General features: G+C 38.9%; 1 protein-coding gene and 1 pseudogene across 1 annotated transcript in view; one reads left to right on the forward strand and one right to left on the reverse strand.

Moving 5' to 3' along the window:
* EGF (epidermal growth factor) overlaps positions 1-14,570 on the reverse strand; it is a 101,468-nt gene that overhangs the window by 44,623 nt on the left and 42,275 nt on the right. The window contains 6 exon segments of the mRNA XM_070372916.1: positions 3,273-3,317; positions 3,320-3,414; positions 4,503-4,628; positions 5,599-5,721; positions 12,226-12,348; positions 14,020-14,145. Coding sequence (XP_070229017.1) covers positions 3,273-3,317; positions 3,320-3,414; positions 4,503-4,628; positions 5,599-5,721; positions 12,226-12,348; positions 14,020-14,145 — 638 coding nt within the window.
* Positions 10,494-11,573, forward strand: LOC102270106 (large ribosomal subunit protein eL30 pseudogene; annotated as a pseudogene).

A 14,570-nucleotide genomic window follows, 5' to 3' on the forward strand; every position in this document is an offset into this window, starting at 1 on the left:
AACCTTATTCCATAGTTCATCAGGCACTCTATCCATCAGATCTAGGCCCTTAAATCTATTTCTCACTTCCACTGTATAATCATAAGGGATTTGATTTAGGTCATACCTGAATGGTCTAGTGGTTTTCCCTACTTCTTCAATTTAAGTCTGAATTCGACAATAAGGAGTTCATGGTCTGAGCCACAATCAGCTCCTGGTCTTGTTTTTGCTGACTGTATAGAGCTTCTCCATCTTTGGCTGCAAAGAATATAATCAATCTGATTTCAGTGTTGACCATCTGGTGAAGTCCATGTATAGAGTCTTCTCTTGTGTTGTTGGAAGAGGGTGTTTGTTATGACCAGTGCATATAAACTCATCAATAATGAGAATATTCATAACATAGTTATTAAATAATGAGCTATCATCTTTCTGGATAAAATAGAAAAGGTTCTATTCCATAATTCAAAAATGGGTACTTCTTATATTAAAAAATAATTCTGCTAGTGCTCTGCTTCACCAGCTTAAATGTGTACATGAATCATCAGGGGAATCTTGTTAAAATTCATATTCTGACTCAGTGGTCAGGGGTGGAGCCTGAGAATCTCCAGTTCTAAAAACTCCAGGTCATATTGATGTCACTGGTTCAAGGATCACAGTTTGAAAAGCAAGAAGATGGGACCATTGACCAGAGAAATTAAAAAACATGCATAAGCCATATGACTTAGAGTTCATTTTAGGTTTTCTTGTTCACCTCATTGTAAAAATTACTGGCTGTGTGGGAAAATAATTTGGTAATAAACGAGTCTTGAACTGATTCTATTAATTTTTTCCTGTTAATATAATTCTTCTATGGAGTTACATAGATTCAGTTCATAGAAAAGAAATAACTATTTGCTAGTGTTAAATTATAATACTTCTATTTGCAAAAATAGTTATATTTGGCCACCAATCCATATCAATTAAACACAGAATCAGTTTACTTCACTCTGTCTCTTTTGGCCATTTACTAGAATGCTTCAAATCAGAAAAAAACAGAAGCATAAAATTTTTTTTTTTAGATATTTTATTTTAATTTATTTTATTTTTAACTTTATAATATTATATTGGTTTTGCCATATATCAACATGAATCCGCCACAGGTATACATGTGTTGCCCATCCTGAACCCTCCTCCCTCCTCCCTTCCTGTACCATCCCTCTGGGTCGTCCCAGTGCATCAGCCCCAAGCATCCAGTATCGTGCATTGAACCTGGACTGGCGACTCGTTTCATATATGATATTATACGTTTCAATGCCATTCTCCCAAATCATCCCACCCTCTCCCTCTCCCACAGAGTCCAAAAGACTGTTCTATACATCAGTGTCTCTTTTGCTGCCTCGTATACAGGGTTAGTGTTACCATCTTTCTAAATTCCATATATATGTGTTAGTATACTGTATTGGTATTTTTCTTTCTGGCTTACTTCACTCTGTATAATAGGCTCCAGTTTCATCCACCTCATTAGAACTGATTCAAATGTATTTGTTTTAATGGCTGAGTAATACTCCATTGTGTATATGTACCACAGCTTTCTTATCCATTCACCTGCTGATGGACATCTAGGTAGAAGCACAAAATTTAAAAATTCTAGGAACAAAAGCACCATCTAGTAATAACTAAATCATTATCAGTTCAGTTCAATTCAGTCACTCAGTCATGTCCAACTCTTTGTGACCCCATGAATTGCAGCACACCAGGCCTCCCTGTCCATCACCAACTCCCGGAGTTCACTCAAACTCATGTCCATCGAGTCGGTGATACCATCCAGCCATCTCATCCTCTGTCGTCCCCTTCTCCTCCTGCCCCCAATCCCTCCCAGCAACAGAGTCTTTTCCAGTGAGTCAACTCTTCACATGAGGTGGCCAAAGTACTGGAGTTTCAGCTTTAGCATCATTCCTTCCAAAGAACACCCAGGACCTATCTCCTCTAGAATGGACTGGTTGGATCTCCTTGCAGTCCAAGGGACCCTCAAGAGTCTTCTCCAACACCACAGTTCAAAAGCATCAATTCTTTGGTACTCAGCTTTCTTCACAGTCCAACTCTCACATCCATACACGACCACTAGAAAAACCATAGCTTCGACTAGATGGACCTTTGTTGGCAAAGTAATGTCTCTGCTTGTGAATACTAAATCATTACGAAGGGAGGTTAATAACTATATAACTTCATCATTATTGGGTGATTAATTTTCAAAAAAACACTATAACATGTCATTTCAAGCACATTCTAATCTAGCACAAAGATAACTAAGAAATTAAAGACCAAATAGCTGATTGGGTTGATAATTTAGAAATTCTAATGTTTATACAAAAATACTTCATGTAAAATTATGTAAATAACATCCTACATTGCCATTCACACGTGGACTATAAGACTTATGTTTCTTGATTTTCATGATCAGGAGGTCACCAAATTCCTTCCCTATGTGTGTTAGTCACTCAGTCATGTCTGACTCTTTGTGACTCCATGGACTGTAGCCCACCAGGCTCCTCTGTCCATGGAATTATCCAGGCAAGAATACTGGAGTGGGTAGCCATTCCCTTCTTCAGTGGATCTTCCCAACCCAGGGATAGAACCTGGGTCTCCTGCATCGCAGGCAGATTCTTTACCATCTGAGCCACCAGGAAAGCCCTCCTCCCCTTAAGGCCATGTATTAAATGCAAATTAGTAATCCGTACTTACTATGCTGCATCCCAAACTCCTACTTCTCCCAAAACATAAATAAATCGAAACCAATTTGTGGCACTCCCCCAGTGCATATGGTACTGTGCTAGCTTCCCATTCTCACCTCCAAAGAAGAAGCTAAACCTCAGATTCTGTTTAAATCATCCCTAAAGCTGAATCGTAGCAAGGACCAGGGTTGGTTGCTTGTTTAGTTGCTAAGTCATGTCTGACTCTTGTGACCCCATGGACTATAGCCCGCCAGGCTCCTCTGCCCATGGGATTCTCCAGGCAAGAACTCTGGACTGGGTTGCCATTTCCTTCTCCTGGGCAGATTCCTAACCCAGGAATCAAACCTGGGTCTTCTGCATTGCAGGCGGATTCTTTACCAACTGAGCTACACAGCTTATGGTAACAGAATCACCCTTAAAATTTTCTCAAGTGATGTTTCAGTGACCATTTAAATTTTTCTTTGCCTAATCATTCCAAGCTTTGTGGCAGATTTTCAAGTAGCCCAAGTTATCTTTTATGATAAAAATCCTCTATTCTGTCCTTAAAGCACAGCCACGTCTGTTCAAGTAGCAAAACCATACCTTATTTTCCACAGGGTCATGATCAAGGGCAAAAACCATTCCTATCCTATTTGTTGGTGGACCAGGGTTCCATAATCTGTTCCATCAAAATGCATGTATCGAATGTCTTGAGAACTGGCAAACAGCAAAAATGGTGGTGGTCCTTATAACCAAATTTGAATATGGCAACATTTAAAATAAGCCTTGGAACCCACAAAGCCCTTCGGACTCTTTCCATTCATTGTGCCCTCTTCCTTAACTCCTGCAGTACTTGTTTTCTTCATTTCCCACCAGCACTGTGGTACGTTAAAACAGGCAAAAAGACTGCCTTTTTCATGAGTTGACATATGGTCAGAATTTTATCACCGGATTCCTCCCTATGTATCTGCTTTTAAAATGCAAATTACTTCTAGAAAGACACAGTATTAAGTAACAAATATCTCAGCTAAATGATGCAAGTCTTATGCTGTAATCTCCTGAGTCACACATATTGAAACATTAATATTATTAGATTGTATTGATTCATGTCCAAATAAATTCCCTTCTCTGGACTGGATGCTTTTCAAATGGAGGTAACACTGTGTGAGTTAATAACAAGATCCCTCATAATTTCAGAGCTCACATTAGCTATATTACTGAGAAGTTAAGACTATTGGAGTCTGAGTAAAGCAAGCTCTTCAGGTTCATCACTTACGTTACCCCAGATTACAGGCATAATGAACCTCAGGAGAGATGTCAATTTGGGATAAATCCAGGATTTCCAAGGCTATTGAAGGACATGAGGGATGTAATATTAGAAGATGAAAACATAGCTGGAGCACACAACTTTAATTTTGTCATGGAAAGGACAGAACTTGTCAAAGTATTATGATTATTACATTTACTGGAGAGATGAAAATCATATCAATCAACAAATATTTATTAAATGCCTCTTAACTATAAAGCATTTTAAGACTGTTCTTATTCTGGTTATGACTTTCATATATACTGAAATGCCATACTTGACATTATAGCAAATCTTTGCTTAATGTTAACTAACTTTAAAATGTTTCTCAAACACACAATTATTATTTATACAATGATAACTTATGTTATTTATACTTATGTGATCTGTTTTCAATTTCCAAAAAAAAAAAAAAAAATCAACTGCCTATGCAGAAGCCAAAAGCAATTTAATACTTTCTAAATTAAATGGTGTTTTTCACATAACCTTTTCCCAGAGACGCACTTTTGAATGTTCACAGCACTAGCCTGAAGATCTATGGCTCTTTTTGTCCAGTTGTAGGTCATACCCAGGAAGGCAGCCACATTTCCAGGATACGGGGCTGAGAGGGGTGCAGGGCTGGCTACATCCCCCATTATCAGGTGATGAACAGCCTACAAAAAGCAGCTCCTTGGTAATGATGCTATGCCACTCAAGAGTACACCAATTTTTCCTCAAAATATTGAGGTGAACCAAATATACATTGATTTTTAAGACCATTTCCATTGTAACTGTCATTCATACTGTTACAATCAAGTTTATTTTTCAGAGATTAGGAGGAAAATGTCACTGTACTCTATATTTCCCTATAACCTGACATCATGAATGTTAAACCTTCCCAGTGCCCCTTGCCTTCTTGATCTATCACTGAGTTTGTGAACAAGTGCTCTGGTAGCTGGCTGGAATAAGTAGCATGTTTTGATGAGTTTGACAGCTGGTCTAAATCTGGCATGTATGCTAAGTCGCTTCAGTCATGTCCAACTCTTTGAGACTATCTGGACGGTAGCCTGCCAGACTCCACTGTCCATAGGGTTCTCCAGGCAAGAATACTGATTAACATATTTTTTTCTCCCTCACATTTTCGGACTCTTGACTTCTTTTGCCCTTTTTGTTTAAAAAAAAATTACACGTAACTCATCTGCTAACTTTGAGTTATAACCTTCGCTCTACATACTAAAGTCTCTATGAAGATGAAAGTAGGGAGACAGTCATAGGTACACAGAACAGGCCAAGCGCTCCATATCCAGTATCTTGTTTAATGCTGGAGGCAGGTATCATTAACCTCTACAGAGGAGCAAGCTGAGACAAAAGAAGGCAAGTAACTAGTCCAAAACAATACTGCTAGGAACTGATACTACTACCTCAGAGCTGTCTAGCTTCAAAGCTCTGGCTTATAGCTACTACACTATGCTCTCTAAAAACAAGAAACAAACAGAAATCTTAGTTAAATTCATATGTTAATCCATCATGTAAATATATTTCAATGTATAATGTTGGGAAATCTGTTTTCCTTTGTCAGTAGTTGTGATTTTTAGGTGTCAGTTAGAAAATAAATGCTTTCAAACAATAGGTAAACAAGCTTACCACTGCATGTCTTTCCATCTGTGTCAAGCACTGAGCCTTCAGGACAGGAACATATGGGACCGTCTGATGTCAGAACACAGTCATGACTGCATTCAGACACATTGCTTGGGCAGGAAATTAACTCTAATGAATGAAAAATAAGGTCAAAATTAATGTTAAATCAGATTTATGGAAATTTGGTAAAATCGGTTGCTAACAAAAAAATGATCTCCTGAAAAGAGTAACTTAAATAAAGACTGAACATGTATGAAATGCTATGGTAATGGAGATATAAAAATAAAGAAATAATTCCAAACCTAAAGCAAATTAATGAACGACTTCTGATTTTGGAAAAATGATTCGTTTCCTCAAAGCTTCTTTTCTGTCAAATATTATTTTTAAGTTATTAGTCATCAAAATTCCAAAATATTTTAGATAGAATTTGGGCAAATGATTCTCAAGTTCACCTAGAAAACAAATTATATGGGTATGAAAAATCAAAACATCGTGTGACTATCTTTAGATGAAAGAAGAGAATGAGAGGCAGTAAATAAATATCAAAATGTATCATAAAGGTACAATAATTAAAACAGTTGGTAGTGTGTAAGAATAGATCATGAGGATAATAGAATCAGATAGAAAGTTCATTTTAGAAAAGACTCAAGTACAGATAAGAATACGGTATGTGATAAAGCTATTTTAAGTCACTGAGCATGTGGGATATCATCCAGTAAATGTAAATAAATGAGGAAAGATTTGGGGCAAAAATTAAATCCCTGTATTATACCACACATCAACATAAATTCTAAGTAAATCAAACATTAAAATGTAAAATATATACCATAGAAGTTCTAGAAGTTTGGACAATCAAGTGAGATTATATGTGTCCTGTGTAACGTATTAACATCACGCATCTAAGTACAGCTGCTCACGAGTAAACCATATGGCGTTAGAAGGGCAAGTTCCACAAACAAGCACAAAGGTGGTGGGTAATTTCCAAGAAATTCATTGCCATTCATCCTTTATTCTGTGCCTCATTTGATAAGACATATGACACTTTATCGTCTGTGAAGCAGTACTAGGCCATATATACATTTGGCCACACTGTGACTTTTAGGACCTTAGTTGCCAGCCCAGGGCCAAACCAGGCCCTGTGGCAATAGAAGCACCAAGTCCCTTACCATGGGACCACCGGGGAATTCCCACATCATTTTAAACCTTTGTTTCTACTTACCTATGTTAGTAGATTCAACAAGAAACCTATAAGAAGTTATGTGAGCATGTAGTCCTAAACTTGAATTGAGAATATCCATATAAACCCATATTCCTCTTTTTAAAAAGTGCTTTCCTAATTTTGATGCCCCAGAAGCCCTCAAAACAATAACTAACTTTGTAGAGAATTATGTTATCTAAATACAATTTGTCATTAAAAGGAAGCAGTAGCCCTGAGAGATTGCTGATTCTAGGTCTAGAACATAATACATACAAGACAAGACAGGAAAACATGTCCTGCCAGGTAGAGAAAACTATCGAAGACTGCTGGGATCTGGAATCCATTTGGAGAGCCTCCCATCAGCCAAACAGGAAACAATTTGCTCATTGGTAAGCATAACAGCTGCAATGGATTGAAACATATAAAAAATGTTAAAAATTCAGGAGTTCATAATGATACTTACAAAAAAATTCCCAAAGTCCTTCTATGAAGACACTATCACCCTGATGCCAAAACCAGACAAAGACACTACCAAAAAAGAGTTACAGGCCAGTATCTTTGATGGATATAGATGCAAAACTCTTCAAGAAAATATTAGCAAACTGAGTCCCACAACACACACAAAGGATCATGCACCATGATCAAGGTGGATTCATTTCAGGGTCACAAGGATGGTTCACTGTATGCGAATCAATTGATGTGATACACCGCATCATCAAAAGAAAGGACTAAAATCACATGATGCAGAAAAAGCATTGGATAAAATTCAGTATCCATTCATGATAAAAACTCTTGCAAAAAGTGGATATAGAAGGAACATATCTCAATAGATATGACAAACCACAGCCAGTACAGTGGTGAGAAGCTGAAAACCTTCCCATTAAAATATGGAACAAGAGGATGCTCTCTCTCACCACTTTTAGTCAACACAGTATTGAAAGTCCTAGCCACAACAATCAGACAAGAAATAAAAGGTATCTGAATTGGGAGGATAGAGGTAAAACTGTCAATATATGCAGATAGCATGATACTTTATATAGAAAACCCTAAAGACACCACACAAAAAATATTAGAATTGATAAATAAATTTGTTACAAGACTAATATACAGAAATCTCTTGCATTTGTTTATACTAATGATGAAATATCAGAAAGAGAAAGTGAAAAAAAATCAATCCCATTTATAATTACATCAGGGAAAAAAAATAGGTAGGAATAAATCTAACCAAGGAGGTGAAAGACTTATTCGCCAAGACCTATGAAACATTAATAAAGAAGATCAAAGGTGATTCAAGGAAATGGAAAGATACCCCATGATCTTAGATTGGAAGAATTTTAACAATATTGTTAAAATGGCCAATCTACTGAAAGTAATCTACAGACTTACTGTGATCTCTATCAAATTACCCATGGTGGTTTTCATAGAACTAGAACAAATAATCCTAAAATTTACTTGGCAACACAGAAGACCCAGAATTGACAAAGCAGTCTTGAAGGAAAAGAACAAAGCAGAAGGCATAATCCCTCCAGATTTTCGACAAAATGCTACAAAGCCACAGTAATCAAAACAATATGGTATTAGCACGAAAACAGACATGGATCAATGGAACAGAAATAAACCCACACACCCAAGGTCAATTAGTCTTTCACAAAGGAAACAAGAATGTACAATGGGGAAAAGACAGTTTTTTCAGCAAGTGGTGTTCACGTGTAAATCGATGAAGTTAGAACACTCCCTCACACCATACACAAAAATAAAAACAGCATAAAGACTTAAATATAAGACACGACATTATAAAACTCCTAGAAGGGAACACAGGAAAAACATTCTCTGACATAAATTGCACCAATGTTTTCTTAGGTCCATCTCCTAAGGCAAAAGAAATAAAGACAAAAATAAACAAATTGGGCCTAATTAAACTTACAAACTTTTGCACAGCAAAGGATACCATAAACAAAACAAAAAGACAACAAGCATTGGTGGGGAGGATATAAATTGATGCAGCCTGTATGGAGGTTCCTTAAGAAATTAAAGCTAGAGTTACCATGTGTGTGCTTAGTCGTTCAGTCATGTCCAACTCTTTACATGGCTCAGATGGTAGAGTTACCATATGATTCAACAACTCCACTACTTGGCATATATCCAGAAAAAACAAAAGCTCTAATTCAAAAAGATACATGCACTCCAATGTTCATAGCAGCACTATTTACAATAGCCGAGAAATGGAAGCAATCTAAGTGTCCAGCAACCGATGAATGAATAAAGATGTGAGATGTATATACAATCGAATATTACTCAACCATAAACAAGAATGAAATAATGCTATTTTTAGCAACATGGATGGACCTAGCGATTATCATACTAAGTAATTCAGACGAAGACAAACATATGATATCACTTCCTGTGGTCATGTATGGATGTGAGAGTTGGACTGTGAAGAAGGCTGAGCACAGAAGAATTGATGCTTTGAACTGTGGTGTTGGAGAAGACTCTTGAGAGTCCCTTGGACTGCAAGGAGATCCAACCAGTCCATTCTGAAGGAGATCAGCCCTGGGATTTCTTTGGAAGGAATGATGCTAAAGCTGAAACTCCAATACTTTGGCCACCTTATGCGAAGAGTTGACTCGTTGGAAAAGACTCTGATGCTGGGAGAATTGGGGGCAGGAGGAGAAGGGGATGACAGAGGATGAGATGGCTGGATGGCATCACTGACTTGATGGACGTGAGTCTGAGTGAACTCCGGGAGTTGGTGATGGACAGGGAGGCCTGGCGTGCTGCGATTCATGGGGTCGCAAAGAGTTGGACACGACTGAGCGACTGATCTGATCTGATCTGATATATGGAATCTAAAAAATAGTACAAATGATTTTATTTGAAAAACAGAAACAGACTCACAGACATAGAAAACAACTTAGGGTTACCAAAGGGGGAGGGTGGGTAGGGATAAACTGGGAACATGGGCTTAACAGATGCATACCACCATATATGAAATAGATAAACAGAAAATTTAGAGAGTTGTATTTCATATCTCAATACCCAAAAAACTATAATAGAAGAGCATTCTTAGTCACTCAGTCATATCCAACTCTTTGGGATCCCATGGACTGTAGCCCACCAGGCTCCTCTGCCCATGGGATTCTCCATGCAAGAATACTGGAGTGGGCTGCCACGCCCTCCTCCAGGGGGTTGTCCCAACTCAGGGATCGAACCCAGGTCTCCTACATTGTAAGCAGATTCTTTACTGTCTGAGCCACCAGGGAAGCCCATATACATATATAAGAGAATCACTTAGTTGAACACCTGAAACAAAATAATATTGCAAACCAACTATACTTCAATAAAAAATAAAATTAAAAAATCCATCAGGCACCTTTGAAAGGTGTTAAAGAACCAAGCCATTATTCTAAATAAAGAAAAAAAAATCCAAGATTTATACTGCCTTATCTGTAAGAATCGTAACTTGAAGTAACCAAATAGTTAATGAGAGTACATTTTCTTTATAAAAGTATTATAATTAATAATTTAAAAGAAATATAAGAACTAGATATCACCATTCAAATCCCTTGATAAAATAGTGGAACCAGGAAATGAGTGTTCACGGCTACTACAACCATTCCCTGAAAGATGACTAGGCTCTTTCTTGCTCCCAGTCATTGTGGCAGCTGCTCTTGGTTAGGGGCAGTCCCGCACCTATGGCAGAAAGATGGTGATCCAAAAGAAGACAAAAAAGTTGCTGAAGTAGATCAGTTCTAGGCTCCAACCTGTTATAACAAGTGGAAAGTCGGTGCTGCAGGTACAAGCAGACTCTGAAAATGTTCAGATAAGGTAAGAAGAAACCAGTCATCCTTACCAACAAATGCCAAATGCCCGAAACAAATGGAAATCTGAAATAGAGTACTATACCATGTTGGTCAAAACTGGTGGCCACCACTGCAGTGGCAGTGATAGTGAATTGGGAGCAGCATGTTGAAAATCCACAGCATGTATGTCACTGGCAAAGCCCACAGGGGTCCTTGGAGGTACTGGGGGAGATAAGATAGAATCTAGGTAATAAGGTCTAACCTCTTCTTTGGGTTTACCAGATGGAACAGTGGTAAAGAATCCACCTGCCAAGCAAGAGATGTGGGTTTGATCCCTGGGTTGGGAAGATCTCCTGGAGAAGGCAATGGCAACACACTCCAGTTTTCTTGCCTGGAAAATCCCATGGACAGAGGAACCTGGTGCACCACAGTCCATGGGGTTGCAAAGAGCCAGGCATGACTTAGCAACTGAGCACATACACAACCTCTTCTTTGAGCTATTTTTTTTTTCAGTTGCCCACAGAGGGCCTTGTGCATGCCTGACACTGCAGCTCCCTGGACTGCAGGGGACCTCACGCAGAAGCACTGTGTTCAGTAGCTCAATTCAACATGGTAGAGACAGGCCATGTACACAAACCCTAAGACCAGCAGAGAGAGCTGGAGTGTGAGCACTACCGCAGCCAGGAGGCCCAGTGGAAACTCTACCCCCTACCCTGCTATTGAGAACCCTATAAAGCAGCCCTGCCTATTGGGGGAGCCAGAACTACGCAGGTCAGCTCACATTTCTCCAATCTCTGATCAATAAGGCTTTCCTTTGCTGCTGAACCAAACTAGGTCTCTTTCTATTGGCATTAGTGATGCTGGGCAGGAGGACTTTGGTGGGGACTGACTGAAAAGGGTTGGCAACATGCACGCTGGCTATTATTGACCCAGGTGATTCTGATATCACTTGAAGAATGCCAGAACGGACTGGTGAAAAGTAAATCGTGCATATTTTTTCTTCAGTAAAACTGCCCACAGTTTAGAACAAATGTCAAAAAGTGAAACAACCAGATGTTATGTGTCTCCTGATGGGAGTATAAACATACCAATGAAGCATTATTGTCAAAATTTCAAAGTCTAATCTGATTAAGACTGCAGATCTGGCTACAAGTGTTCAGAAGACAGGGACATCATAGAAGTATGTTCAATAAAATCCAGAGTATGAGAAATTCTGCAGGAAAAAAAATATAGTTTCTTCAGTAAATACTTGCTAACACAACACAAGGAACCTGTTTGCATATTTAGTCAAATAAATCAACTACTTAAAAATATTTTTAAGATAACTTGAAAACAGTTTTTTAGATGTAATAGTGTACTATGATTATATTTTTATATGCTTATCTTTTAGCTATATATAATGAAATATAATAAAATAGATAAACAGTAAAATATATAAGTACATGCTTAATGGAGGTTTTGATTTAACAAGTCTTGGGTAGCGTCTAGTCACTTATGTTTTTAAAAAACAAACCAAGATAAAACTCCAAGTTAATTCTGATATATACTACTGATCAAAGGCCACCAAGCCAGACCATAGACACATTATAAACCCTGAAAATGGAGGGAATAAAGTAGTTAACACTTGTGACTTACGGTGACACCATTTCCCATCAGGAAGCAGGACATATCCCTCAGGGCATGTGCAGTAATAGGATCCAGGGATATTTTCACAGTCATCTGTGTAGCCATGATTCCGAAAAGCACACTCACTGACATCTACACCATGGCAACAGCAAAACAGTCAGAAGGTAATTTTTGGAAATAAATTGTAGTATCATTAATACATGAGCAATAAGTAGGGTATCTCACACCTCTGCCTGCTATAACTGACTGCAGCAAGACAGTTTTTGCTACTCTGACAAGGGGTGAAAGTACCCCAATGTTCATCGCAGCACTGTTTATAATAGCCAGGACATGGAAGCAACCTAGATGTCCATCAGCAGATGAATGGATAAGAAAGCTGTGGTACATATACACAATGGAGTAGTACTCAGCCATTAAAAAGAATACATTTGAATCAGTTCTAATGAGGTGGATGAAACTGGAGCCTATTATACAGAGTGAAGTAAGCCAGAAAGAAAAACACCAATACAGTATACTAACGCATATATATGGAATTTAGAAAGATGGTAACAATAACCCTGTGTACGAGACAGCAAAAGAGACACTGATGTATAGAACAGTCTTATGGACTCTATGGGAGAGGGAGAGGGTGGGAAGATTTGGGAGAATGGCATTGAAACATGTATAATATCATGTATGAAACAAGTCGCCAGTCCAGGTTCAATGCACGATACTGGATGCTTGGGGCTGGTGCACTGGGACGACCCAGAGGGATGGTATGGGGAGGGAGGAGGGAGGAGGGTTCAGGATGGGGAACACATGTATACCTGTGGTGGATTCATTTCAATATTTGGCAAAACCAATACAATATTGTAAAGTTTAAAAATAAAATTTTAAAAAAATATAGAAAGAAAAAAAAAAAAAGAAAGTTCAATTATCCCGAAAGCCATCATTTAAACTGTCACAGTTTATTCTTTCAAATATAGATTTTCATATCAAAATTACTCTTGGGATAAAGTAGCACTATTTCCCCTGAAAAGATATAGCCATTTAAGGAAAGCCCATGGAAAGTTCTTGACAAGGACAAGATATCCCACGCTCTGCTCTTCAGCCTTCTCAATGCTGACAGGGGTCCTTTACCTAAACTTGGGAACATTCCCCAGCAGTTTTACTCTGGCTGAAACCCAGCCTTCCAGATCACCGTTCTATGCAATGGCTCTCATCTACTGGTCCCATGTAAGCAGGGGGCCACAATTAACAGGAAGAACCCAGGTTTACCTAAAGTCTCATCCCAACTAATTCCACTGAATTCTTTTTGTCAGTACTTCACTGGCCCTCCCAGGAGAAGGGACACAGCATTTCTCCCTAGGTTCATTACATTGAGTCTGGAGTCTCAAAATAGGAAAAGCCTAATATAACCGGCCCTGGCACAGTCTTTCAAGATCCTGAACAAACGGTTACATGATGAGATGTGGGAATCACATACTCTTTGAGGATCTCTTAAGAGAGCTAAAAAACTTGACAATACTGACATTTTGCACACCATCAAACCAAACCCATGGAGGTCCATGGAGTCCACTCAGAGAATTCCTGCCTTATATTCATCCCTGCGTAGCCTCTGAAAGTATTTTATCTAGGAACAGAAGATATAAAGGAGAGCTGAAAGTGCTACAAAGGCTTTAAAATTGGGGGGGGGGGGAATAACATTCCTTTTCTGGGGGAAAAATATGAGGAAATTTGAATTTGGTTTCATACTGAAGTTCTTGATGACCCACTGAAGACCAGCCACTGGCTAAGCTGAGCTGAGCTTGCTCACCAGATTACCTTTACAGTTCTTTCCATCTTGGCTTAAAGTGTATCCCTCTGCACACGTGCACACTTGGGACTTAGGCTATTGCTCACATATGCTGCTGCTGCAGTTACCTTTCTTCAGTTTGCAGAGTTTCTGATCTAAAAGAGAAGACAGTTAATTTGGTGCAGAGGTGTGTTTTGACAGGGATGGTGCATGATCCCTGCCTGGTTCTTAAGAACTCCAGTCTTCCTGCGACATCAGCAGGAGTGTGGTTTCACAGTGGTGGCACTGCTCTAGGGTCAAACCATAGCCCAGATTACTCAGCATTCCAAAGCCCATTTATTTCTCTAATTGTACTCCTCCTACAGTAGCTCTCAGGATGAACAAAGTGTGTATGTTAGTAGCTCAGGCGTGTCCAGCTCTTGGCGACCCCATAGACTGTAGCCTGCCAGGCTGCTCTGTCCGTGAGATTCTCTGGGCAAGAATACTGGAGTGGGTTGCCATGCCCTTCTCGAGGGGATCTTCCTGACCCAAGGATTGAACCCGGGTATCCTGCATTGCAGACAGATTCTCTACTGTCTGA

This window comes from Bos mutus, chromosome 6 (genome assembly GCF_027580195.1).
Source record: "Bos mutus isolate GX-2022 chromosome 6, NWIPB_WYAK_1.1, whole genome shotgun sequence".
In the NCBI taxonomy this organism is placed as follows: domain Eukaryota; kingdom Metazoa; phylum Chordata; class Mammalia; order Artiodactyla; family Bovidae; genus Bos; species Bos mutus.